Consider the following 27,966-nt stretch of genomic DNA (forward strand, 5'->3'; position numbering starts at 1 on the left):
TGATCCAGGACTAATGGAAGTTTGTGAGGTCTGCATGGCCTCTCCTATCTTCTCCTCCCTTCTTGCCACCCCCTATCCCCTAAAAGCATGGGTGTAGCTGTGTAGAAAGGAGGAGAGGGTTTTGGTTTATTTTCAAAAAGGACTGATTACAGAGATGAACGTCAGCCAAACCCATTACTAGTATCAGCCTTGTCCAGTTCCACTGTCTGGCAAAATAGCCCTTCTAGGAGCTCAGATTTCAAGTGGGATCAGGGAACTGGCATCAGCTTTGTTCTTGCAGAGGCTCCTTCCCTGTCCTTTCAGCCAGTGTTCTCCTCAGTGAGATGTGCACAGTATTCCTTTATTTCATCTTCTTGCGCTTCCGCTGGCTCCCTGATGGCTTGTACACAGGTAAGGGCAGAGAGAGGGTGGCCAACTTGTGGTCTTCATCGTCCGTGAGTCCTGACGGCCCCTTCCTTTTGGAGATCTTCAGCCTCATGGCTTTAGCGATCTCCAGTATTCTGACAAAAATAAAAACATCCATATCAGTGAATGCAAGAGTGTACATTCCTGTGTCAAATCACAAACACTCAGTAGCGCAAGGCAGCCCCCTGGATCAGAGCAATTAGGCTTTCACCTCGGAGGAGCAAGAATCAGGTCAGACGCAAGCAGTAACTTGGCTCTATGGCTGTTCTCTGGAGCAGTGACTGGCAATATGGCTGGCCTGCCCAGCTTTGGGTAATGAGAATAGCCTGTTGCTTTATTTAGTGGCTCATAATCCCAAGTGTGTGGAAGTTATTCAGTCCATGCCAGTCCGGGGAGAGATGAAGTAAAAGCAATCTACATTTTGTAACGGGCACAGCTCAAGTATTTATTGATTGATAGCACGGCACGCTGCCCTGCAGGAGAGCCCAGCTGATTTCCAGACACTCAGGAGGAAAGAGAGAGAATGTCCTGTGGTGCTCAACTGCAAACTCTTTTGGCTGTCTAGGATGCAGCTCTGATGGCCTCTAAGGGCTTGTCTATACTGCCCGCCGGATTGGCGGGCAGCGATTGATCCAGCGGGGGTCGATTTATCGCGTCTAATCTAGACGCGATAAATCGACGGCCGAGTTCTCTCCCGTCAACTCCGGTACTCCACCGGAGAGAGAGGTGCAGGCGGAGTCGACCGGGGAGCGGCAGCTGTCAACTCACCGCAGTGAAGACACCGCGGTGAGTAGATCTAAGTACGTCGACTTCTAGCTGAAGTTGTGTAACTTAGATTGATGCCCCCCATCCAGTGTAGACCAGGCCTATGAGACCTCGCAGTAGAATTAAAGCAGTAACACGTCAGCAAGGAGAACATGTAGAACTTTTTAATCAGGGATGCAAAATCCTTACTCAGAGAACTAAATCACTCCTGAATATAATGATCACAGCAATTTCTCATTCTTCCCGTGGCACATGGCGCATCTGAATGTGATTAACAATGCTGCCTGTTCTAGTAAAAGTCCTAGGCTCTCATTTTAGTGTATTCTGATTGATCCCCAATGCAAGCTTTGCATCTGTGTTTCAATGAACAATGCCGTTTGCAAGGAGATTAAAGAAGTGGCTTTTTTCCAGTTTGAGGCTCACTCTGACTTTCGTTTTTCTGACTTCTCTTCACTCATTGTTTCAGGATCCCCAAAAAGACAGCTGTACAAGTCAAGAATCTGTTGTATCTAATATGGCTCACAAAAGGCAGCGTGACCTTTCCAAAAGCCATTTACTTCATCTTTAAAAATGGGGTCTAACCGGCTTCAAACACTGCCATTAAAACCATTATTCCACATCAGTTCCAAACAGCAAAATTACTGGAATCAGCAACAGCATCCACTGCCACAACATGTACAAATGGAGTCACCCTCTGAAAAGCCAGGCAACTAATAGGTCGGATTACTTCCATTTACCATTGGAATTTAAGCTTTCTAGTCGAGAATCATTTCATTATTTTCTACAGGATTTTGTTATGGGGAATAATTGATTTCTTGTTGAAGTTGTTAATTCTGCAGGACACAGATCTCGAGATGGGTTTTTCATACCCTGCAATAGCATCTTTAGAGATCTTGTCAGGGAAGGGTCATCCTTATGAACCAGGTCAAGCTACAAAGCATGTCCTTGGAGTTGCTATTTCTCCCACTGAGGTGCAGCAAGCTAAGCATGGTTGAACTCAAATTGCTGACCGGGGGCCAATACATTTCAATTCCAGATGGTATTATGCAGCTGCTCTCTGCTAACAGCCAGTCTCCCCAACCTGCATGTCAAGGATTCCCTAAGCGAGTCCATTAGATTAAATCAAGAATTGATCATAATTGTATTCTCCAATAGCCTGAGTCACACCCCTTCAAAGTCAGTGGAAAGACCCCTCTGAGTTTTATGGACTCTGGATCAGGCCCTGATTGAGACCTGTTGATAAAGGCACACTTTACACTTAATACTCAGTAAATATGGCACAGACATACTTCTTGTCCCATGGGAAATTAAGCGCTAGGAAGTAACTTCTCAATGAAGATACCGGAGCAAGTGTTCTTCATTAAGGACCCAATCCTGCCCCCACCACAGTTGTCCTTGCTAGTCCCAATTAGCCAAACTCTCATCTCCTGATGCCATGTGCAATTACCCTCCCCAAATTTCAGGAAAACACGTCTCCTCTGCACCAGGCGCAGGCAAGGCATTTAGGGGGGACTGGATTACTGGCTGTGCCAAGGGGGCATGTGCTCACAATTGGTTTTGTTTAAAAACCTGAGTTCCAACCTTTATGACAGAGACTGTTGCCTCCTGACAATTAAACACGGATCACGGACCCAGCGGGGAGTCAGAACTCCGCTTCCCCCTTGTTGTGAAGAGGAGGAGAATAGACTGGAAAACACAGAGGCATTGTTACTCAGTGGACAGAGCACTGGATTGGACTCAGAATTCTACTGGCTCTGTCACTGGCCTGCTGAGTGACCTTGGGCAAGTCACTTTCCCTCCATGCCTCAGTTTACCCATCTGTAAAAGGGGACAAGGATGCCAAACTCCTCTGTAAAGTGCTTTGAAATCTACTGATGAAAAGTGTTCGATAAGAGCTCAGTATTATTAGTTATTTTAAAAATTACCCCATTACACCCCAATCCTGCACTGAGCACTGCCTGGGTGCACCCCACTGACAAGAACGGGGGGAGCCTGTATGGCACTCAGGGCAGCATCTGGATCAAACACCCAACTGCTCAATCGAGGAACTGAAGACAAACCCCCAGTGCTGCCTTCCTCCCCTCCCCCCCAAATTATTAAAAATGACTGAACGCTTCGTGTTCTTTCAATTAACAGAAACGTCACTCACCTGTTCTCGCGGAGTTTCATGTCCCTCTGTAGCACAGTCAGGTCTGTTTGGAAGTTGTTAATGTGCAAGGCTAAGGCTATGACGTAGGCTGTAATTTTAGCTTTCATCGAAGCAGAGATTAAATTCTGGATACTTGAGAATAAGAGGGTAGGGAAGAGACAAAATGTGACACTTTTTAACAGAGCCAAAAGCATAACCCTTTGGGACTGTGTCTGCCTACATCCGATGGCAAAACCTGGGATTATATTCCTAGTAAAAGGGATGGGGAATACTGGTGACAACAGCAGCATTATCTCCACTACCAGCCCTTTTGTGAACGACTGAAAAACTGTGTGTGTCAAATTTGCAAATAGTTTTGGGTTGACCAAAACTGCAACTTTCATCAAATCTAGTGGGCTGAAAGATTTCACCCAGCTCTAGTTATAAATCAACACAGCTCTCACAGCAGACGGGTCTAGAGGATTGTTTTTCATGCTGACGTTGTACATTTATGTTCAGAACTCCTGGCCCCTTCATAGTAACGCCGATAAAAAAAGTATGAAGAGACAATGACTGTAAAGCAAAAAAGTTTGGCCCTTCTGCACACAGCCACCTCGGTTGCAGCCAACAAAATTCAATAAAACCACAAGCAGCTTCTTGGAAACGTTATTAAACTAAAACAGCTTCCCAGCGGACCGCCCCCTTGGCAGATGCTTATTTTAATTACTTTCCATGTGTCCGTGTCCTTTGGACAGCCTTTCCTAACTCAAACCTCTGCATTTCTAAGTGTGTGTATTCTGGCGCCTCCGGCTGGCAGTCACTAAACTGCTGAAAGGCTGGTCTATGGCATGCAGGCAAAGAATCTAGTGCCCAAGAAGAGCAGAAGCCAGTGCCACAGCTCTGACCAGTGTCCAGAACTTTTCTTTTAAAGCTGTAAACTGGAGAGCTTGGTCAGAAGCAGGCATCTATCATGGGGAAGAGGTGAAGTCCTAAACGTGCTTTAGTTTGGTGATCTGGGACCAGCCTGCGCCGCCAGGCACAGCAGGGGTTGGGGACCTGCCTTGACTCAGTGGTGACACCAGAGGGTCCTGGCCTGGGAGGTACAATGGCAGCTGGAGCTCCCTGGCAGTACCTTAGGAGGGTACAGTGTGTGCTCTCCTGCTTTCCACTCATAGAGGTGTCTTCTCCTGGCTAGCCCACTCTATGGCACAAGCGAGAATTCCTGGGTTCTATTCCTAGCTTTACTGCGGCTGACACTACCACAATTCACTACACCTCCACTTATTGGGCTAGCTTCTCTGCTCTGCAACATCATGCTCAGAGGACCAAGGAGACTGGAGGAGCATCACAGTCTGGCTACTCCTCCTGCCAGCCTGACATGCTCCCTGGGGTGGGGGTGAGGGAGGAGGCTGCGAGAGGGTGCACAGGGGCTGCGCAACTCCCCAGCCAATGAGACATAGCCGGTCTTTCCTTCCACTGTGCTGCCGGAGTAGGGCAGAGAGTCTGCCCTGCCAAGACAGCAACGATGGTGCGCTAAGGTCGCAGGCTGCTGGCAGGTTTCATTCACGGATGTCTGTAAAATGCTTCAGAAAGAGAAGGCCCCAGGAAGATGTAGGCCTTGTCTACACACACACACACGCACTGGTTTCATTAAATGGGGTTAGTTAAACTGACACAGGCCCCTGTATGGGCACACCTAGGCCTAGTCTACACTGGAAAAGTTTTGCTGGCATCGCTACCCTGGCATCATTATACCAGCAAACCCTCCGAGTGTAGACACAGCTCATATCTGCATAAAAGAGCTCCTGCCATCTTAGCTAACACTGGTCCCCCAAGAGAGAGAAGCTACACTGGCAAAGCTCTGATTCCAGTATAACTGCATCCATGCTAGGGCTAGTTCCATCATAAAAGGTCACACCTGTAACCAACACAGCTATACCAGGACACGTTTTAAATTGGTTTCCAACTGGTTTTATCGGTTTAACTTCTGCCTGAAATCCGACATAAGCCAGATTTAAACGGACTGAAGAGCTTCCGAGTGCAAAGTTGCATTGACTTACTGCCTCAGGGCAGGGCTAGACTGGAAACTTCAAACGCTGTCGTGGGAACGCTCCCGCGGCAGCCCTTTGCAGTGCGAGGGTGGCCGCGCCAGCGCTGAGAGCTCTCCCAGCGCTCCTGGTAATCCACCTCCACGAGCGCTCGGAGCCTGTCCACACTAGCGCTTTAAAGCACTCAGACTTGCTGCGCTCAGGGGGGTGATTTTTCACGCCCCCGAGCCAGCAAGTTAGAGCGCTATAAAATGTAAGTATAGCCAAGCCCTCAGTTTCAAATCACAACTTTAGTTAAACTGGTGTGTAGTCAGGGGTTGCATTTTCAGTAGTTCCCCAGTGACCTGGGATCCCAAGCCCCCAGTGAGTTCAATAGCACTTGAGCTCCTAAGTAGCATGATCTCTTACAAATGGGGCTGGGTTCCTAAGTCACTCAGATGCTTGTGAGCATTTTACCCCCAGCCTTTGTACGATGTGAAATAAAATACCTGATTTTAAAATACAAGCCATTGGGCCAGAGTCTCCTCTCACACTGGTGTGACTCCACTGACCTCAACAGAGCCACTCCTGATTTACACTGGCATAAGGCTGAGGAGAATGAGAGCCAGCGTTTCCACACAATCACTGCCTGAAGTACCGATGATTGCTCAGCATGGTGACAGCCCCTTCCATTTTCTACACAGAAAAATCTCTGTACTGAAATCTACAGGCATTAAGAAGGGAAGATGCCAATAATTCAGATTTCTTTATATTACTGTTGAGATGATTTCCTGATAACATGGGCAGAGTTATGATCCCTTGATCTGAACTTTCCTGTGTCACGAACATCAATTTCAAACAAAACAAACCATTCGCTACCTGCCATTGTTGTACGTCAGCACTGTGAAGTTTTTCATGAGTTTGCTGTTAATGATGTGTGGACAGTCAGGGCCCATTGCATCTAGAAGAAAAAGCTTTTTGCAATAAAATGATAAACACGCATTCTGAACATAATGGGGCTTCAATAAAATTAACACTTAAGAACTATGATTACACTGTGCTGGTTTTATACTGCTTCTATGACATCTTTAAGGGAACAACTTAAAAATATATAAAATCAGTGTCTTGACAAACTACTTAGAGCTTCTAGGGTAAGATTTTCAAACCGTGTCTAAATGATTTACAATCTTAAACCCCATTTTCAAAAGAGATCTAGGTGTTTACAAGCCAAAATCCCACGGACTTCAATCAGACTTAGGCTCCTAATGGCCTGTCACTTTTGAAAATGGGACTTGGAAGCTTTTGAAAATTTTACCCCTAGAATGTAGGGCAAGCTTCTGTACCATCTATGGACTGTCATTTTGTTCTTTGTTTGTACAGTGCCTCGCACAGTGGAGTCCTGGTCCAGAATGAGGACCCCTAGGCACTTTTTAAAAAAATATTAATAATAATAAATTAAATTACATAAAGTATTAATACGATATCATTCCTTCCTTATCTGTGTTTCCATTACCAGAAGGTTATTAACACAAATAGTTTTTCAAAAAAACTGAATTTCCTTTTCACCACTTAGGGGTTGTCTACACTTGAAATGCTCCTGCTGCTGTAATGCTTCAGTGTAGACATTACCTGTGCTGAGAAGCAGGGTTCTCCCATCGGTATCGTTAATCCACCTCTCCAAGAGGTAGTAGCTAGATCAGTGGAAGAATTCTTCCATCAACCTCACACTGTCTACACTGGGGGTTAGGTCAGCTTAACTGCATCATGCAGGAGCGTGGATTTTTTCACACCCCTGACCGACGTAGATGGGTCGACAACTTTTTTGTGTAGACTGGGCCTTAGAATGGTGAGGTTCACTTTTATTTCATACCACTTTGACTTTTGGACTCCCATGCATCAGGGTGGCTGGGTTCCCAATACAACTGAGGAATGTTTAAAGAAAGTTTTTTCTACAGAAATCTAAAGCGAAGATTTTCAAACCTGCTCAGCGGATTGAGAAGCACAATTTCCGCAGAAGACAATGGGAATTATGCATCCAAATCCCCGTTGAAAATCCACACCTCAATGTTTTGTGTGGAGCTTTTAAGAACTGTCGTTACTGCACCTTTAAAAGCAAGATCATTTTGGATGCAGAGTTCAAAAGAGCTTGTTAGTTGCAACCAATGGAGGAGAAGTTGGCTGGAGACTGAACGTACAAATAAAGTGAGGCTGGATAAACTTGTAAATAAGGGATACCCTCAGTTCTGCAAGCTCTCGTCAAGTGTCTCATGATATTTGGTGTTTTTCTTAAATCTCCAGCTGCTGGAATCAGGAGATTGGATGAGAATCTCAGCTTTCATTTAAAAAAAAAAAAATCCTAACCTTCTCGATTGGGGAGAAAACCTTGAAAACATAAAAGTGTGATCCTGAAAGCCCAGAAACTAGAAAGCAAAAAAAATCCGCCAAAAATTTATTTAAAAAAATAAAATCTCATTGTTTTTAAACCAATCATTATTAAGAACATAAGAACAGCCACACTGGGTCAGACCAAAGGTCCATCTAGCTCAGTATCCTGTCTTCTGACAGTGGCCAATGCCAGGTGCCCCAGAGGGAATGAACAGAACAGGTAATCATCAAGTGATCCATCCCCTGTTGCCCATTCCCAGCTTCTGGCAAACAGAGGCTAGGGACACCATCCCTGCCCATCCTGGCTAATAGCCATTGATGGACCTATCCTCCATGAACTTATCTAGTTCTTTGTTGAATCCTATTATAGTCTTGGCCTTCACAACATCCTCTGGCAAGGAGTTCCACAGGTTGACTGCATTGTGTGAAAAAATACTTCCTTTTGTTTGTTTTAAACCTGCTGCCTATTAATTTCATTTGGTGACCCCCTAGTTCTTATGTTATGAGAAGGAGTAAATAACACTTTCTTATTCACTTTCTCCACACCAGTTGATTTTTTTGAGATCTATCACATCCCCCCTTAGTCGTCTCTTTTCCTAGCTGAAAAGTCCCAGTCTTATTAATCGTTCCTCATACAAAAGCCGTTCCATACCCCTAATAATTTTTGTTGTCATTTTCTGATTCTTTTCCAATTCCAATATATCTTTTCTGAGATGGGGAGACGACATCTGCACGCAGTATTCAAGGTGTGGACGTACCATGGATTTATATAAAGGCAATATGATATTTTCTGTCTTATTATCTATCCCTTTCCTAATGATTCCCAACATTCTAATTGCTTTTTTGACTGCTGCTGCACAGTGAGTGGATGTTTTCAGAGAACTGTCCACAATGACTCCAAGATCTTTCTTGAGTGGTAACAGCTAATTTAGACCCAATAATTTTATATTTATTCTGGGGGGCCTGGCTCACGATTTTTGAATGGGTTGGGTTGGCAATGCTGTGCTAAGGTGATGATTTTGACACCATTCTGAACCAATTAACAAAAAAACTGTTTAAAAAAAAAAAGACCTTCTTGATAACAGCATGAGAAAAAAGCAACATATGAAAGAATATTTGGTTCAATGTCGATGCCTCAAGGGTCTTCCCAGTGATCTGCACAACATGCGGAGAAAGGGAAGATTGTATGATAGCAGAAGGCTGGAGTAAATGTCATTAGAAGAGCCAGCTGGGTACTGGAAGTTTAGATGTGCATTTCCCACCAGATTTCTAAATTATTTCTGTCCAGAAACAAAACCAAACAAAAAATTTCAAAATTTCCTACAAGACATTTCCAATAAAAATTGTTTCAGGCTGAAACTTTTAGTTTGGATAAAACCCCCAAAAAATTATTCTGAATTTTTACCTTTTAAAATGTCACATTATGGTTTATAAAGTGAAAAAAACTGAAATGAAAAGTCATTTCAAAATAGACAATCAAAATGTCCTGTGTTGAAAAATAAATGGGAACTTATTGGAATCCTCTGTTCCAATCCTCCCCCCCAAATCTCATGGAAACAGACATGTTTCCGAAAAACCAGCATTTTCTGATGGAAAAATATTCAGTTGGAGCATTTCTGACAGGAGTTACTCTGGTCTTCACAATACCCTGATCTAAAATGGCAAAGTCCCTGATGAATGAAAATGGCAAGTTTACAGTCTTGAATTATTGGGGCTTCTATAATTTCAAGACAACGTACATTTTAGTGATAAGAAAATGCCATTTCTACTTCGTTTGTGACACGAACGTGTCAATTTGTTCTACACTCTGTTCACTGTTGAGGCATTAACTGCACAACACATCTCACTACTTGCTTTCAAGCTTGTGTCCCCCCCACCCCCCCATGCAGATTCAGCAACCGGCGCCGTGGGGAAAGAGAAAGGGTTCATTTTTCGTCAGTGTTTTTAGGTTGAGATTTTCACAGCATTCCAAAGGGCTTTGGGCACCAAATTTGTGCCTAACTGCCTTGGACTGCTTTCAAAATCTTAACCTTGGCCCAAAAGTGTACAAACTGCTACCCGTGTCTGTTAAAGCTCATCTGTCATCTTGGTGGAATTTTATTTCTTTTCTGGATTTAAGACTCCATTAGTTACAATACAAACCCCAGTCCACAGCTGAAAGGTAAGCAGGGCAGAGAGATGCTCCTGTTATTAACTCACGTTTCTTCTTAATCACTTTCTGGAAACTGAACTTGATGAGGACATCCAGAAACCACAGACACCGCGCCTTATGGTCCGAGCTGTCCTCACTTGGAGGCATGGACTTCAGTTCTTCTAGAACGAAGGAGCAATGGCTAAAAGGAAGAGAGGGAACATCCCTTAGAGCCAAGGGCATAAAGAAATGGGGTTATGGGTACAGCACACTAGGACAGGGGATGCCTGAGCGTAAGGAATACACAAATAAGGCCAAGTCTGCAGCTAGTTTAAATTTACAGAGCTCCACTAACTTTGATATGGCAAAGCCAATTTATGCCAGCAGAGGATCTGAGCTCGTGTGTATTCCTTTGTCAGAGCAACCACTAACCTGTCGTGCTCTACCCAGAACCTTTAAATGCACTAATGCTTAATGATGAAAGGCAGGAGTAGTATTCTCTGACCAGACAGGAGAGTCATGAGAAGGACATTTCCACCTAGGGAAGATATTGCTCTGAAAAGAAGTGCAGATGATCCTACAGTATACTAATATGGCGGACAATATCTGTCCAACCTGTGGGCCTGTATACTCTAACCGCAAACTTCACCAGAGCACAACGCTGTCTGCATCCATCCACGGTCTATGTGGGCCTTTCATCTCCTCTTTATGGTTCCCCCTAGCCTAGACTCTCCAAACTTCAACGCATTCCCTGTGCGGCAGCTCGTCTAGAACAGTGCCCAGAATGGGGCCATCTGCCCACCATGCTCAGAATCACCATTTGCTTCCTGTTCATTTTCATATCCTTGCTAGTCTTCAAACCCTGAGATTTCCCACCCAGCTCCCTCCTCTGGCCCCCTGCACTTTTCACATTTACCTATCCTACCTCATCTCTTCCTATTTGCTAGCAAGTTCCTTACACTTCTCTTATTCCCATTCCCCCAAACAGCAGCCACCCTGGCTGCACCTACACAAGCCGGCAGAGACTCTGCCTTTGGCTTCTGGCTGTTTCCTAGGTCCCCCAGCTCTCACTGTTATAAACTCTGCACACACAGATGCATGCCCCAAATTGCAGTCATCCCTCAGCCTGCTTCCTAGATTCCAACTCCTCCCACTGGGGCAGAGTTCCCAGATCAGGTTATATTCCAGGTTCACAGTTCAGGTTATATCCCACCTTGTGATAAAGAGATCACAACAATGAAGGGGCTCATCTTATCCAGCGTAGGAACCATAACTTTGAAGTCAGTGTTAAGAGGCTGTTATTACATCACTGAACATATTATTTTAAGAAAGAAATAAGTCTTTTTGGAACAAAGATAAACCTAACAGCCACAGTAGAAAATGTTAATAAGAACATAAGAACGGCCATACTGGGTCAGACCAATGGTCCATCTAGCTCAGAATCCTGTCGGCCAATAGTGGCCAGTGCCAGATGCTTCAGAGGGAGTGAACAGAGCAGGGAAATTTATCGAGTGATCCTTCCTCTGTCTTTCAGTCCTGCTTCTGGCAGTCAGAGGCTTAGGGATATCCAGAGCATGGGGTTGCATCCCTGGCTATCTTGGACAATAGACACTGATGGACCTATCCTCCATGAATGTTAAATGTCTAACTCTTTCATCTAATGATCTGGTTCCAGTTGGCTAACAGGGTTTTGAAACAGCACTGACCTTATGCATCTGCTGATTCCTGGGGCTACTGGTCCATCAGATGAAACAGAATAATTCTAATGAAATCTGTCTGGAAATTCCACCAGGTATATACAGCTTCCTACGTGTCAACTACAGGTTCTACAGGTGTTTTCCTTCATGCTAGAAGCTACTCATTTTTTCAACTCATTTCATTACAAGGAACTGACCACTATATTTGCCCCATCAATAAGCCTAGAGCACCCTTACCTTTTCTCTTCTGTCTTCTTAAGGATCGCCTCAGGAGTAATGCTAACGAAAGCTGCCGCTGGAGTCTGCAGCGCTTCATATTCAGCAGGGGAGAGGACTGGGGAGATTTTAAGAAATCATAAAGAACACTGTGCTCTTTCCCATTGAGGATCTAGAAGTCCTTAACGACCATTAAGTTTCACAGCAGCCCTGTACGGTAGATTTACATTACACAAAGGGCTCACTTCATCCATTGCGCAACGGCTCACAGCAACTACCATCACTAATATCTTAGAGCAGTTAAGACAGTATGTCTGAGTAACGCAGCCCAGGGAGATGTACTATAGAGGAACAATCACAGGGACTGGAAGCCAGCCAGGATTAATGTCCCTGTAAGTTCTGATTTCATGATGAAGCATCTCCTCTGGTACTTGGGTCCACAGTCCAAATTCTACCCTTCGCTCCCCATAATACCCTTCATAACACTTACAGTTGACATCTACTTCACATTCGCACAGGGGAAGGCACCAAAGCATCTCCTCTGGGAATAGCCGCTCAAAAGGCAGGATATGTGACTTATAGGCCCAAAGCCCTAAGGCACACACTCAAATCTTCTGTCCCCAGCGTTTTGGTCACGAACAGAAATTACTCCTCTCAAATGACACACAACTCTGCTGCTCACCTGAGTCTGGCCCTTTCCTTTAACTCAGTATTTTCAGCTGGGTAAAGCAGTGCCCTGCCCCATAAAGGATACTGTCCTCAAACCTGTAGACGTTCTCTGGTCTGTCAGCATCTTCCTGGCAGGGAGGTAGGAAGAGGGAGACATCTTGCACGTCATCCTGAGCGGCGTCACTGACTAAAGCTTTCAAAGCAAGCCGGAGATGAGAGAGTGCTTGAGCCAATGCTAACGTGAACAGACCCGCAAAGCGAACGCTCGTGTTTAGTGTCAGTCTGTGCCAAGGGAATTCTTAGCTAAAAACCGAGAACTCTCCTGGTTAGAGTTTTAAAGCTCGAAATGTGGTATGGAGTGTGGGGGGGGATACTGGAAGCTTTTGAAATGACTAATAAATCAAACTCGCGACAATGATTCTGCGAATTTCTATTGTTTTCCCCACTCTAAGTAGAGTTAGCTACGGTACACAGAGCAGTCTTGTGTGTGCAGAACACAGTGCACTCTCCTATTGGGAGCTCTTTGGGATCATAGAACTGGAGGCCTGGAAGGGACCTCAGGAGGTCACCTACTCCATGCCCCCACACTGAGGCAGGATTAAGTATACCAGACCATCTGACAGGTGTCTATGTAACCTGTTCTTAAAAAACCTCCATGTGACAGAGGGATGGGGACTGTCTTCTTATTGTCCGTTTGTACAGCGCCTAACACAGTGGGGCCCCAATCTCCACGCAATACTGAAATAATATTACTATAAATAAAGAGCCTAATTCACCATGGCGGTTCGCCACAGTTTTATGTCGTTGCTTGCAACTCTAGGGACTTGCAAAACCCCATCTGGAGCACGAAACAGTGCGACACAATACTGTGGAACTGGAGCAAGAGCAGCCTTTGCTTCTGCTGCTCGTCTGATCCGAAGCCCAGACCCGCAGGACTGACAGGGTGACTTAGCTTGTCGGTTTTAAAGCTTTGGGGTCAGCTGGTCCTTTATGCTGGCTTGATGCGGTATCATTCTTTAAAGGATAAAGCGTGACAGGTTCTGTAGACAAACGTTCTAAGCGAACAGCTCACAGAACAGATGGAGAGAATAACTTTCCAGGACCCTCTGCTCTGCTACCAGAGAGTTGCGCTGGGCAAGGAAAAGAATGTATGATTCACCAATTTATAAGCATCGTGATCAGAACGAGAAGATTGGATTTCAGTGTGCTTGTAGCAGAGAGGGCTGCACGACTCTCTCCCACAATGGTCGTTTGTTAGTTTCCAGCTGCTCAAATTTCTCCAATGCCACTACTATAGAGTTCACCACTCTGCTTCATTTAACACTCAAGGCAAAGCCGCCTCTCCCTCCCCTAGTCCTTGAGGTGGGAGAATCCTCTGAATACATTAGAGGAGGGAATAGACACAATGAATTAGCAAGTCTCCAAAAACCCAACAGGGAGGCTTGCTGCTGCTCTTCTGCATCACTCTTGTTACTTACCAGCAACACCTTTTGTCTCTATGATGTTTTCGGCTGCTTTTGTCACAGCCACATTTAAAGTCTCACTGCCAACTTGGTGCATCCTTCGAGAGTTCAGGGCTCGCTTCTGCTTGTTGGTGCCAAAGGCTTCAATACACGAATCCACCTGCACAAGAAACCGATCCAAGTTACTGCACCTAGAGACAGAGGTATGCTCTTTGGAAGGTGTTGGAGGGAAGCAGGAGATAATGCACCCTGAATAGGACGGGCTGCTGTTGGATTCTACCTTTCAAAGGAAAGGAAATACCTGTCACAGATCTGTAGGACCAAATTCGCTCCTCTACTGGTGTTAACCAGTATGAATGAAAGGAAAACTCAGCCTTTAGATTACAGTCCAGTCCAAGGCAGAGACGGCTTTTTTTTTTAAAAAAAAGCAAAAACTAACAAGTACAGAATGAATGAGTCACTAGAAACAAAAAGAGGGGAGGCATGATTTTCAGTATGCCCCCGCAGTGACCAAGTGCTAGTGAAGCTGAACAATAAGCTGCGAACTAAGACCATGATCCTGCAAATGGATCTCCATGGGCAAATCTGTGGGAGTGCACTGGTTTCAGACCCCAAGCTGACAGTGGTGTCTGCCTGTCTGGATCTGACCACAAGACCATGGCCTAATGCCCATTTGTAAGGGGGCCATCATCTAATGGAACATTAGACAAGATCTATAAACAGAGATTCTATTCGATGTACAGTAACTAAATACAGAGGGTTGGGAAAGCTAGCGCTCCTTTATTAAAAACTGTAAATTTCACTTTTGCTTTGAGCGTCCAAAAGGGTGATCAGGTTGTAGCTATGAAGTGTAGGGTCTAAAAAGAAGTAACAATAGAGTTACATTGGAACAAAAATGTATTTTTCCCCTCTCTGAGATAGTGATTAAGGCCCTGATTCTGCAAAGACTTATGCACATGCTTAACTTTACACATTGCAAGTAGTCTTCTTGTCTTCCATGAGAACACCCACCATGCATAAAATTAAGGACATGCGTAAGTCACTGCTGCCGTCTGTCTACGTTTAAGGGTTAGAATAATAGAACTACGGGGCTGGAAGAGACCTCAATAAGTTATCAACTCCAGCCCCCAAACACTGAGGCAGGACCAAGTAAACCTAGACCAACCCTGGCAGGGATTTGTCCAACCTGTTCTTAAAAACCGCCAGTGAGGGGATTCCACAACCTCCCTTGGAAGCCTCTTCCAGAGCTTAACCCTTAGAGCCCTTAGAGTTAGAAAGTTTTTCCTGCTACTTAACCTAAATCTCCCTTGCTGCAGATTAAGTTCATTATTTCTTGTTCTACCGGCAGCAGACATGGAGAGCAATGGATCCTTTGTCCTCTTTGTAACTGCCCTTAACAGATTTGAAGACTGTTATCAGGGTCCCCCCCCCAAGTCTTCTTTTCTTAAGAACAAGCAGTTTTTTAATCTTTCCTAAAAGTCAGGTTTCTAAATCTTTTATCATTTTTGTTGCTGTCCTCTGGACTCTCCTCAGTTTGTCCACATCTTTCCTAAAGTATGCCCTTCCTCCCCGTCCCCCAGAACTGGACCCAGGACTCCAGCGGAGGCCTCACCAGAGCAGAGCAGAGCAGGAAAATGACCTCCCATGTCTTACACAGGACACTCTTTATACACCGCAGCGTAACAGGGTTTTTTGCAACGGCATCACACTGATGCCTCACTCAGTTTGTGAGCCAGTCCAGCACCCAGATCCTTCTCAGCAGTACCACCACCTCGCCACTGACTCCCCACTTGGTAGTCGTGCAGTTGTTTCTTCCTTCCTAGGTGAAGTACTTTGCACTTGTCTCTATTTCATGTCATGTTGCTGAATTCTGACCAATTCTCCAATTTGTCAAAGTCCTTTTGAAATCTAATCCTGTCCTCCAAAGTTCTTGCAACCCCTCCTCCAATCCCCCCGGTTTGGTGTCATCCACAGATTTTATAAGCATATTCTCCACTCCACTATCCAAGTCATTAATGGCAATAGTGAATAGTACTGGATCCAAGAACGAACCACGTGGGACCTCACTAGATACAGCCTACCAGTCTGACAGCGAACCATTGATAACTACTCATTGAATATGATGTTTTCAACCAGCAGCGCACCCACCTAATAGTAATTTAATATATTCCTCATTTCCCTAGTTTGCTTACAAGAACATCATGCGGGTCTGTGCCAAAACCCTTACTGAAAAGCGAGCTATATCATGTCTGCTGCCAGGGCCGTCCCTAGCTATCCTGGTGCCCTCACAGCTGCGTACTTTGCGTGTCTACCGCTTCCCCCCACGAGGCCACGAACCCTGTCAAAGAACAATTCACATTAAACTTGTTCTTTGTGAACATGCTCTAGGTAAACTTAAAAGAAATCGGCGAATACACCCCAACGTTTTGGTGGCCATTAATCTATTTAATGTTTAGCCAGTTCATAGAACCACCCCCAAAGCTACGATAATGATACAACTGCTGCTGTTACACCACTTCAAATCTATGGCTCCGCTTCCGAACATACTAAAAATGCTGAACTACACCCATTAACGGCAAACGTGGACAAACCATTTCTCGACTAGGATCGTTTGCTGAGGGTTGCCCGGTGATTATGTTAGAAAAACGAAACTTTTACCTTCTCTCTGTAGGATTTATTCTGATACTCTGACGGGTCGTCATCTATTAAATCATCTACAAAAAGACCAAAAATGAGTACACGTAGGTATAACTGTGCTACTGTGTCTTCATTCACACTGTGCCGGAACCCGGCAGACAAGTTCGCAGGCTCTCACACCTGATACTCGAGAATTTAGAAAAGGATAAACTGAGATGCTAGACAGCATCTGAGAGAGACTGGGCAGTCGTGTTACTACAAAGAGCATTCATACTTTGGTTTGATACATCACAAAAGGTGTGTCCTGGATTATACCAATATCAGGATCACCTCGTGCACCAAGGAAACAATTCATTGGGGATACTCAATATTTTCCTCTAGGCTTGCGGCAATAAAAGCAGCCCTGCTGAAGAACTGTGCTGCCAGGGATTATTTTATTTCCCAGAAAGTGGCGACTCAGTCTCTGGGCCTGTTTAGTTCTAGCCTTCTCCTAAGCAGAAGACACAAAAGACGATAACACCAAAACACGACCTGAAACCATTGATTGGGATTAAGTTCAACGTTTTCCACCTTCCACCCTGATTTACTCGAACTCACCCCCCCCCACCACACACACACACACACACACACAAAACTTCCTAAATATCACCTCGTAGCTTGCAACGTGGAAAACAGTAAAAGGGAGAGTTGTAGCTAGTTTGTTAAAGCACTGGAAAAAAAGTGTATTATGGGGGCATTCTCCAATCAGCTTGCGCTCTTTCACTCAGGGACCAATAAGAATATCTGTGACGTTGGACTGATGGAGACAGGAGCCAAACTGTAGGCAGCAGATGGAATGAAATGCACACGGAGTGCAGATGTACCGTGCCGTCGGTGGCCGAGTTCAGTCTTTTACTTACCTGACAACAATGGCTGCATGTTGAATAATTCAGCATTATAGACTTCCATTTGTCCAGCGTCCTTATCTAACACACCGACAAAGTACCTGTGGAGAGCATAGTGAGGGATGATTAACCAGAGATGATCGTAAGTGAAATACATTAGCAATATTATATGGCCCAGTGCTCTTCATGACCCTCCTTCTCCCTCCTGTCCCCAGGAGGGACCAATTTTTTCCATCGCAACAACTAGAATTTCACAGTAAAATGAGTTCCATAAAAGTCACATAGGAGGCCTGATTTTTAACCCTGGAGTCTCAAATGAAGGCATGTAAATTAGCCTCCAGGCACACAGAACGAGTATTGAGGTGCTTAAGTGTCATCTTCTATTCTCTTTCTTGTATGTATTTGCAGGGATCCTAACAGCTCCTCTAAGCAGGATCTCATTAGGTGCACTGTCTGGTTTCAGAAGCTTAAGAATGAAGTTTTTCTAGGGCTGCCTGGGCTCAGGATCTGTACTATCTGGAATTTAAAGGATAAAGATATTTCAAACGCTGACTTGGTTCTCAAGCAAATAATTAAAGATTGGATGGCTCTTTTTAAAGCTCAGATTCCACGTGGCCATTTTCTGATTATTAATGGCCCCTTGAACCTAAGGTTTGGGCTACACTTAAAACAAACACCAGCATAGCTGCATTAGTCAGAGGTGTGAAACATCACACCCCCAGCCAACATAGCTATGATGACAAAACCCTCCAGTATAGACGCAGCTATGCCAACAGAAGAGTGCTTCTGTTTGGGGAGGCAGTGTTCCTACATTGAAAGAAAGACTCCTTCTGTTGGTTTAACCTGTATCTATGTTAGGAGGCTATGCCAGCATACACGCATGTCTACACTAAAGCCTAAGTCTGACAGCATCCCAGAAACTGACTCTACTTTCTCCACTACTGAGAAAACAGATTTTTTTGCAGGACCAAAGTAGCTCATTTTAAAGAGATCTAGCCCTCCCTTTCTTTCCAGCCAGCAGTTCAGAGGGATAAGATGGATGGTTCACTTTGCTGCTGTCCAGACCCGCATGGCTTGAGAAAATGTGCGTTTCTCCCATTTTCGCCTAACTCTGAGGACCAGGCTGGATCTTTCTCTCACCCACCTGGCAGCCTAGGACATTCATTTAATGTTGCGTTTGGCAAGGTTTTCAGCTGGCTTGTGCTGGATCTGCCCCCCTCTGCCATTTTTAAAACTGGAACTGACTTGGTGAGGACCAAGTATGGCTACAGCATTACGTCAGGCATTCAGGTGTGCTGAGCTGGGGGAGGAATTCTCTCTACTGCCTCGTCTATTTCACGGGAGCAGTTCAACTAAAGGCATAATTTCAAACTGATTCAGTTCAACAGTGCATCATCGAGCTAAGCTGAACCGACATAAGCCGCTTCAAATTGAATTCAGTGTCTCTGCAGGGTTTAGACAGGGACTAAGAGCAAAAATACAAGTCTAGTAGCTAATAAAACTTGGGACATTTCAGGAACAACTATGGACGAGTAACTGCTAGAAGCTTGATGGAGGCAATGCCTGGTCTTTGGGTTGTGGAGAACCGCAACCCCATTGGTAGCTCCTTCAACTAGACCAGAGTTGGGCAAACTACGGCCCGCGGGACCGTCCTGCCCGGCCCCTGAGCTCCTGACTGGGGAGGCTAGTCCGGCCCCTCGCCTGCAGTTTCCCCTCCCACGCAGCCTCAGCTCGCTGCACCACCGCCGCAATGCTCCAGGCGGGGGGCTGCGAGCTCCTGGGGCAGTGCAGCTGCAGAACGACAGCCTGACCCGGTGCTCTGTGCTGCACGATGCGTGGCTGGCTCCAGCCAGGCAGAGCGGCTGCACCACCGCCAGCCACTGGTGCTCCAGGCAGCGTGGTAAGGGGGAAGGGAGTGGGGTTGGCTAGAGGGCAGGGGAGTTCGGGGGGGGTGGTCAGGGGCCGGGGGGGGCGTGGATAGGGGTTGGAGCGGTCAGAGGGCGGGGAACAGGGGGGTTCTGGGGGCAGTCAGGAAGGAGGGGAGGGTTGGATGGGGCAGAAGTCCCGAGGAGGGGGCCATCAGGGGGCGAGAAGCGGGGGGGCAAATAGGGGGCAGGGGCCAGGCCAATCCTGGCTGTTTGGGGAGGCGCAGCCTCCCCTAACCGACCCTCCATACAATTTCTGAAACCCGATGCGGCCCTCAGGCCAAAAAGTTTGCCTGCCCCTGAACCAGACAAAAAGAATGAGTCACACTAAGTTGAATGGAGAGGAAAGGAATAAAAAAAGGGATGGGGTCTGAAGCCTCTAAACAAAGAAAAACCCACAGAAAGAAAGAGCACCCTACTCAGACTAGCCAGGTGTCCTCACACCTAAGGAAGCTACGTTTCCACCCCTCCAGCTTCAAGAACTGGCCTCACATTAGCCAGGCACATGTCTAGGGCTCTGCAGCAGCTGTTCCAAGGATTGATTACATCATTAAAACGGTCTCTTAATCATGCCCAACGATATGAGTGTTCCGAGATGGAGTCCTACGCTGGTATAAAATAGCATATCACTGATATTTGTAGCATAGATGTTCATTAGACTAATTGGGTCTCAATTGAATTCTCCAGACACAAGTATAAAACCGCCCCCAGAGTCTTGTTGCAGTGACAGTATTGTAAATTAAGTTCTGTCAAAATTAAAGTCACAGCTCTCCTCATTTCATTTGAGACAGAGGAGAACAAAACCCCATGACCAGCATGTAATCAATCTCTTTCACCTTTTAGACGATTTGAGTCCTGGATTTCCTGCTACAGCCACTCTTGGGCTGCTTAACAAAATGGTGCGTAGCAGAAAGGGACTTGCTTTTAATCGACTCCTCTAGAACCCAAGCACATCAGAAAACTCAAGTTTAGAAATCCCATGTCCCTGCTCCACTCTCACATGATCCAGAACAAACACCGAGCGGATTTGTTCTCGTCCCACCCAGCAATATGGAAATTGTTACGAGGCACAGAATCAGCAAAAGTATGTCAACGCAGGTCTGTTACCAGTACAGATGTGACTAGGACTCAGACTTGACAGACATTTCTGAAGTCCACCCTTTTCACCCTCCACTGGTATATATTAAATTTAAGAGACACATCACGTCAAATTTGACCCCAAAATGCAGGTTCTCTAATAAAATATAATTGTCTCTAAATCTAAGTCAAAACTAGCTGCAAAGTTCAAGTTGTGAGCACCAGAGGCAAATGTTTTAGCTGCATCTGCCTGAAAATCAGTTTAGTTGGAGGAAGAGAAACCCAGTTCTAGGGTCTTCTCTGCATTCCACATCTAAGGCAGGATTTTCACAGCTGCTTTAGGGATCTGGACGTTCAATTACCAACGGATTTCAGTAGGATTCCTCACAGATAAGCATATGAATAAGTTTTTGCAGGATCAGGGCCTTATATGATTTTATTATCCAGTTCCTATGGCAACAAACCTTGTTGTACTGTTAGGACTATTGCCTGAAGTCATGTAAAAGCTTGTTTTGTTCTTTTTCTTTCACTAGTTATGTACACAACAAAACCTAAATTTAGGCTGAATTTGACCTGACAGTGTCTCTTAGGAATGCTCCTCCTTCTGACTGTGCACATATTAAACTTCCTTTGATATTAATGGGAATGTCAGTGAGCCTCAAGGGAAGAACAGATACCGTTAACCGATCCAACAGGATTATTTGCTGTTGATGTTTCCTGGATCCACTAATTCCAAAGGTTTCTATCAAAACCAGAGGTGTCCTTACTTACAGTTCCTAGATCAAGCAAGACTTGATAAAACATTATTACTACTAACATAAGCTTGGATGTGCCAGTATCTGTTATCTTTTTCTTAACCTTCCCAATGAAAATACCATCACTTCATATGTGTTTCCCTTTCTGATGTATGGCAATGGTTCTCAACCAGGGGTACATGTCCCCCCTGTGGGTACGCAGAGGTCTTCCAGGGGTACATCAACTCATCTAGATACTTGCCTAGTTTTACAACAGGTACATAAAAAGCACTAGCGAAGTCAGTACAAACTAAAATTTCATACAGACAATGACTTGTTTATACTGCTCTATACACCATACGCTGAAATGTAAGTACAATATTTATATTCCAATTAATTTATTTTATAAATATATGGTAAAATGAGAAAGTCAGCAGTTTTTCAGTACTAGTGTGCTGTGACGCTTTTGTATTTTTGTGTCTGAGTTTGTAAGCACGTTGTTTTTAAATGAGGTGAAACTTGGGGTATGCAAAACAAAATCAGACTCCTGAAAGGAGTTCAGAAGTCTGGAAAGGTTGAGAACCACCAGTGTATGGAACAGTCAAGTAGATCATCAAGATTATCAAGCTGTTGTCCTGCAACTGCCCAGTGATCATGCAAGACCAAGGAATCCTCTGCATATATCAGGTACAGATTCTGCCAAATTTGAAGGGTGGGTTATTAAACTGGATTCTGCAACATCAATGTCTCTCCTCGGTGATGTTACTTACTGTTTTTGGGGGTTTTTTAACCCAAATCTTCTTAACCTGATGTACATATATATTGCATGGCCATATTTTTCAGCAGCACTCAGCACCTCTTATTGAGAACAATCATAGAATATCAGGGTTGGAAGGGACCTCAGGAGGTCATCTAGTCCAACCCCCTGCTCAAAGCAGGACCAATCCCCAACTAAATCATCCCAGCCAGGGCTTTGTCAAGCCTGACCTTAAAACAATGGGAGCTGCAAGGCGCTGAATGCTTGAAAATCTGCCCCTCTTTCTTTCCGATCCTCAGCAAAAGCTGAGCTCTTCTGAAAATCTGTCCCCGCATTTATAAACAGCACAAATGAAAAGGAAAAGAGAAGAATCAAGTAAACAGAACAACTGCTTTACCCTCCTCCTTTGCACACACCCCATACCTGCAGAGGGAGTTACATTTCAAGACTCCTGAGCCGAAGTTTTTTCCCACATAAGAAAGCCTGTCTGTCTCCAAAGTCTAAAATACAAAGAAAAATAACTTTAGCGGTGGGGTACTTGTGACACAAATTCTCCATGTGCACTGAACTTTCTAACCAAGCTATTACGTTCTTTTTTGCTGGGTATCAGATACCAGTTCTCCGAACAAAAGACGTTTTTAACTTGTCTACTTTTAGGGAAATTTTCTCATCAATTCTATTAAAAAACAACACACCAATATTTCCCAAATAAAGTCTTAAAAGAGACAACATTTCTTATGACTGAAAGAACCCAACCTTGTAAATAATGCTACCTTCATGTTCACCTAGAGCAGTGGTTCCCAAACTCGTTCCACCGCTTGGGCAGGGAAAGCCCCTGCCGGGCCGGTTTGTTTACCTGCCGTGTCCGCAGGTTCGGCCGATGGTGGCTCCCAGTGGCCGCGGTTCACTGCTTCAGGCCAACGGGAGCTGCTGGAAGCGGCACGGGCCGAGGGACGTACTGGCCGCCCTTCCCGCAGCCCCCATTGGCCTGGAGCAGTGAACCGCGGCCACTGGGAGCCGCGATCGGCCAAACCTGCGGACACGGCAGGTAAACAAACCGGCCTGGCAGGGGCTTTCCCTGCCCAAGCGGAGGAACAAGTTTGGGAACCACTGACCTAAAGGAAGGTAAGAACACTTTACGTGGAAGTTATTGCCTTCACAGTGCTAACAGTATTTCTGGTTATCTTCTGAGCAGGCTTAGCATCGTCGTGAACTCTGGAATTTAAAAACACAGCTAGAACGTCTTGTCCACAATAGTTAAACCTAAAAGCGATGGTTTGTAATAGAAATGCTGTAACTAGTTAGAGCTAAAAATGTAGAGAAATTAACCATCTTTGCTATTAAATTTAAGGTGTTATTTCAGATGCTTTAGTTAAAGTTACATCCAGCCTTCCATTGTAACTGTTGCTCATAACTTCCTGAAAATTAATTCTCCTCCTGGATGGAAAATTGCTGTGTTTTGTCTCAATTCCAAGGTTATTCCTGGGGGAGTGGTAGTGCGAGTAAAATTAATTCAGTGATTTTTTTAAATGTAATTTTAATACACACAAGCCCACACTATCATTATATAAACACACACGCTTTTGAAAAACTGGACTTGTTTATGTGCCCTTGGACTCAAAAATAACTGAACTTTAAAACTTCATTGCATTGTCAGTTTACATCCCCAATCCCGACAGCTGAGTGCGAATCAGCCACTCTGAAGAGTTCACAGGATCAGGGCCTACATTTCAAAATTATTTAAATAAAGAACGTTGGTACATCTGCAGTACAAAATCTGGACCTAGTCTGTGCTTGAATAGGTGTATACTAGTCAGTAGTACTAACTGCGTAACTCCACAATAACTCAGGTAAGGTTTTTCCTTTTCTGGCCTTTGGCTTGTTTCTCTTTCCACTAAAGCCAATGCAAGGAAAACTTTCACACAAGAGAATTCAATCATAACAAAAACTACAGCAATGCAAATGTTAAGGTTAGAAACGTACACATGAAAGAAATCAGAAAATGCAACATGGTTTTTGCAGTCATCTTAGCCGGCCAACTCTGCAAATAATAGCTTTACTTTTTTATTAGGTATGTGTTAACCATATAGCCTAATATATACAGTATGTGCAACATGGGAAAGTCAATATTACTTTCAGAATCCATGACTTTGGGTGTTTAATTTGGTAACCTTAACTCTATTACTGCAGTGGTATTTTGCATTTGACATATGAGCCAGAGCAATTCAAACTTGCAGCGTACTGCATTATTGAACCCCGTTACCATCCCTTTATATAATTGGTATTAATATACTTGAAGTACATTGTTTGGTAAGCTATATGGTGTTAGGTTCATTCTGTGTCTGATCATGAATTGCTTTGACAAAGCAAAATTATGCTTTCATACCTGTCAACACACTAATACTCAGTACTACTTCCTGAGGTTACAGTGACATCTTGTGGTTTTGTAGACTAAAGACTCCAGAATACATGCTTTTAGAGACTTGAGGAGCTCCAGGTATCCGTGCACAGACTATTCCTCATATTAACATGGCACACAGCTGGGCTAACTCAAAGCTACAGGCAAAAGCTCTTACCCCCTCTCCCCCGATGCCATTGTTCCAAGCAGCGGCTTTTTCCAGTTAAGCTTCTGCTACCACTTTCCCTCGACCCAGTCTGATTTCTGCTGCTAAGAACAGTCTCTCTGCCCTGCAAGCTGAAATAAGGGTCTGGACATATCCAGAATCTCATAAAATACCATAAAGTGGAATGGTTTAATTTTGGGGTTTGTGCTTTGTTTTTAATTCACATGGAGGGTTCATCAACAAAAGGCTGTTACAAGGAGGAGGGAGAAAAATTGTTCTTCTTCACCTCTGAGGACAGGACAAGAAGCACTGGGCTTAAATTGCAGCAAGGGAGGTTTAGGTTGGACATTAGGAAAAACTTCCTGTCAGGGTGGTTAAGCACTGGAATAAAATTGCCGAGGGAGGTTGTGGAATCCCCATCATTGGAGATTTTTAAGAGCAGGTTGGACAAACACCTGTCAGGGATGGTCTAGATAATACTTAGTCCTGCCATGAGTGCAGGGGACTGGACTAGACGACCTTGTCCCTTCCAGTTCTATGATTCTATGACTGGCTACTTTCTCTTTCAAGGGGCACCACCAATTTGAAATCTAGACAATTTTTTTTTTAAAGTTAGTTAAAAACTGCTTCAGTTACTACACCTGCTTACATCCCCCTCCTAATTTATGATGCTTTACAATCACATTTGTCTGAATGATTTCCTCTCCACTGCTGGGGCGGGTAGGGGTGGAGACCTACAAAACAACAGCCCAACTAAAGCCCTGCTCCTACAATCAGATCCATGCCAGTGGACCCACAGACAACCCTACTGGGAACAATGAGGTGCCATGCAGATCCAATGTCAGGATTGGGGCCTATCTCCTTATACAAGAGAACCAGTGAAAATGACTGTACATGAAGAGGATGTCAAATGCACAAAGAAAACAAAAACTGGATACAGAACAGAGATTTTCCTTCACCATGGGAATTCACAGACTGGATCAGACCCAAAATTCATCTAGTCCAATATCTGTCTCCAAATGTGGGCAGTTCCAAATACTTCAGAGGAAGGTACAAGAACTCCAAAATAGCAGATGAGGGATAATCTGCCACCACATTAGAGCTCATCTTGATGTCTAATCGCTTAAAACCTGAAGCAAAAGGTTTAACAATCGTTCAAAATGTGTTAATCACTATAATGCTACATATTTTATATCCATACAATATCTTTCATTTCTTGTAATCTTAGGTGTTACACCTGTAACAGTAGCAGGTTACAAAAATATACAAAAGTGAGATTTTTTATTTCAGTGTCCCTTTACATATTTTTCAATACTTCTTGGCAAAAACATCCTGACTGACAAAGACAAAAACCTGGTAATAAACAGGGATCTGATGTTTCACTGCAGAACTCATGTACAATGACAAACAAACTTACCAAGATTCTTTGGTGTTTCTTTCTGGGATTAGTCACGTCTTTGCTTTTGTATAAAGTAAAATCCATGTTTTCAGAATTCTGCAGTTTTCCATTTGAAAATTGAACTGTAATAAATTTGTAAGGAGAAAGCATTTGAAACAGTACAGACAAAGGTAAACCTATGTTTAAAATAAAAATGTTTATAACAATACCAGGAAAGAGGTTGTTCTTAATGAGAATTTTGGGCAGCCTGAGTTATATCAGAGTTAATTTCAGAATACAAGTGTTTTTTTTTTTTTTCAGAATAATTACTCCACTTTGGAAGCCAACTAATTATTCTGGAATAAAGTGACTTTTCTTATGGCACAGTATCCACGCAGGAAGTTAGTCTGGAATATCTATTGCAGAACAGTTTACTCTGCAATGGTTATTCTACTCAATTTCCGAGCATAAACAGGACATTATTATTGTACTACGGGTGTAGAGCAAACGGAGGGTCACTAACGCCCTATACCTGAGATGTCAGTAATTTGTCCTGAGTAAGATGCCATAGACTCTCCCTGGCAAGGCTAGACCAAGCTTGACACTATAGAAGGATCTCATCAGACATGATTTGAAAGATTCTGCTATTTGCCCGAACTGAGATAAGGGCCCGCTGTCCTAGGAGCTGTACAAACACAGTCAGAAACAGACTCGGAAGAGCGTACAATTCCTCCATCACTGACAATTTTGAAATCAAGATGGGTTGTTTTTTCAAAAAGATCTGCTCTAGGAATTATTGCGGGACAAGACTTTGGCCTGTGTTATGCAGGAGGTCAGACTAGATGATCGCAATGGTCCCTTCTGGCCTTGGAATCTATGAATTTCAACAATCTTTTGGATGTAGACTGCTCCCTGAATTTAACTTCAACAGTTGGAAACTATTTGTATAATGTTCCATGCATATTTATGTTCATGAATCTACATTGACTGCAGACTGCAAAGGGACCATGCACACGCATTCACTCATTTGCTTTCTTGGAGCAGGGCCTGAATGCAGCACAGTGCAAAAAACACACTGTAATAACAAGTTTCAGAGTAACAGCTGTGTTAGTCTGTATTCGCAAAAAGAAAAGGAGTACCTGTGGCACCTTAGAGACTAACCAATTTATTTGAGTATGCATCACGAAAGCTTATGCTCAAATAAATTGGTTAGTCTCTAAGGTGTAATAACAAGGCTGGTGTCAAAACACAGCAAAGGAGCAGCTTAGAGACAAGCAGCCTGCCCCTCCAGAAAACTGCCTTCTAGCTTTATTTGTCTTTCACTGACTTTAATTTAGGGTTGATTATTTTTAAGAATGTATTTAATAGCTAAAATTCTGCATTTTTTTCTTGAACTCCCACAGGTTAATATTTGGTCACGCCTCCAAAAACTGAGTTCAGCTGCACGGTGGCGCATGCCAGGCCCGCGTAGCGCCTCAATCCTCCCAGACATCAGCTACAGACGCCTGCGGTGGCCAGAACAACTCCAGGGAGAGGGCTTCACCCCTGAGGTCAGCAGAGCGGTTCCCTTCCCCTGCCAGCAGGAGGAAGGAGCAGCCCACCGAAAGGACTAATCCGACCAAGGTGGGATCAGCACTGGCCTGTGCAACGTTCAGGAGGACCCAGGGGAGATCCCACGGGCCAGCTGGGAAGGATGAAACCCACCAAGCCAGCAAATGTCTCTGAGATGAAGCCCGGGCACCGGCTACACGCCCACCCCGAGCCCGGGCCGCCGGCCCAGCGGACAGCCCCGGCGAGACCCGTGCAGGGCAGGGCGGGGGGGTGGCTGCGCGGCCGGTGCCCCCACTCCCGGGCGGCGGCGGCTGCTGCTGCGGGGCGTGGGAGAGCAGCGCCCCCGGCCGGGCAGCCCCCGCGCACCGCGTGGCGCAGGAGGCCGCGCAGCCACGGCCCGGGGGCGCACGGACGAGCGCGGCCCTTGCTCCACCCCGCCTCAGGGGCGCGACTCTTACCGAGCGGGGCGCTCTGGGCCTCCTGGGGGTCCCCCCGGTAGCACCAGCGGGCGGCAGCGGCCATGGCGCGGCTCCTCGCGGCTGGCTGGAGACCGCCTCCCGCCCCGCCCCGGCC

The 27,966-nt window shown here is 44.9% G+C and overlaps 1 protein-coding gene across 1 annotated transcript; it reads right to left on the reverse strand.

Annotated features, from left to right (window-relative positions):
* Nucleotides 1–27,966, reverse strand: POLR1E (RNA polymerase I subunit E). The gene is made up of 12 exons (XM_074953561.1): nt 27,852–27,966; nt 25,882–25,985; nt 22,324–22,400; nt 17,423–17,508; nt 16,545–16,600; nt 13,902–14,046; nt 12,509–12,616; nt 11,776–11,872; nt 9,910–10,043; nt 6,205–6,286; nt 3,320–3,451; nt 1–500 (listed from the first exon to the last, which is right to left on the reverse strand). Exons 1-12 carry the CDS (start codon nt 27,913–27,915, stop codon nt 341–343), a joined length of 1,245 nt encoding a protein of 414 aa, XP_074809662.1. The 5' UTR covers nt 27,916–27,966; the 3' UTR covers nt 1–340.

The sequence above is a fragment of the Natator depressus genome, chromosome 5 (assembly GCF_965152275.1).
Source record: "Natator depressus isolate rNatDep1 chromosome 5, rNatDep2.hap1, whole genome shotgun sequence".
Classification (NCBI taxonomy): domain Eukaryota; kingdom Metazoa; phylum Chordata; order Testudines; family Cheloniidae; genus Natator; species Natator depressus.

Excerpts from the sequence above, each read along its gene's own strand:
- POLR1E (XM_074953561.1), bottom strand. The coding sequence starts at position 27,915 with ATGGCCGCTGCCGCCCGCTGGTGCTACCGGGGGGACCCCCAGGAGGCC. Across the intron at positions 11,873-12,508 it reads CGTCTACAGGTTTGAGGACA|TCCTCTCCCCTGCTGAATAT; the intron begins GTATCCTTTATG and ends AAATCTCCCCAG. Across the intron at positions 10,044-11,775 it reads AAGAAGACAGAAGAGAAAAG|CCATTGCTCCTTCGTTCTAG; the intron begins GTAAGGGTGCTC and ends TCTTCCTTTTAG.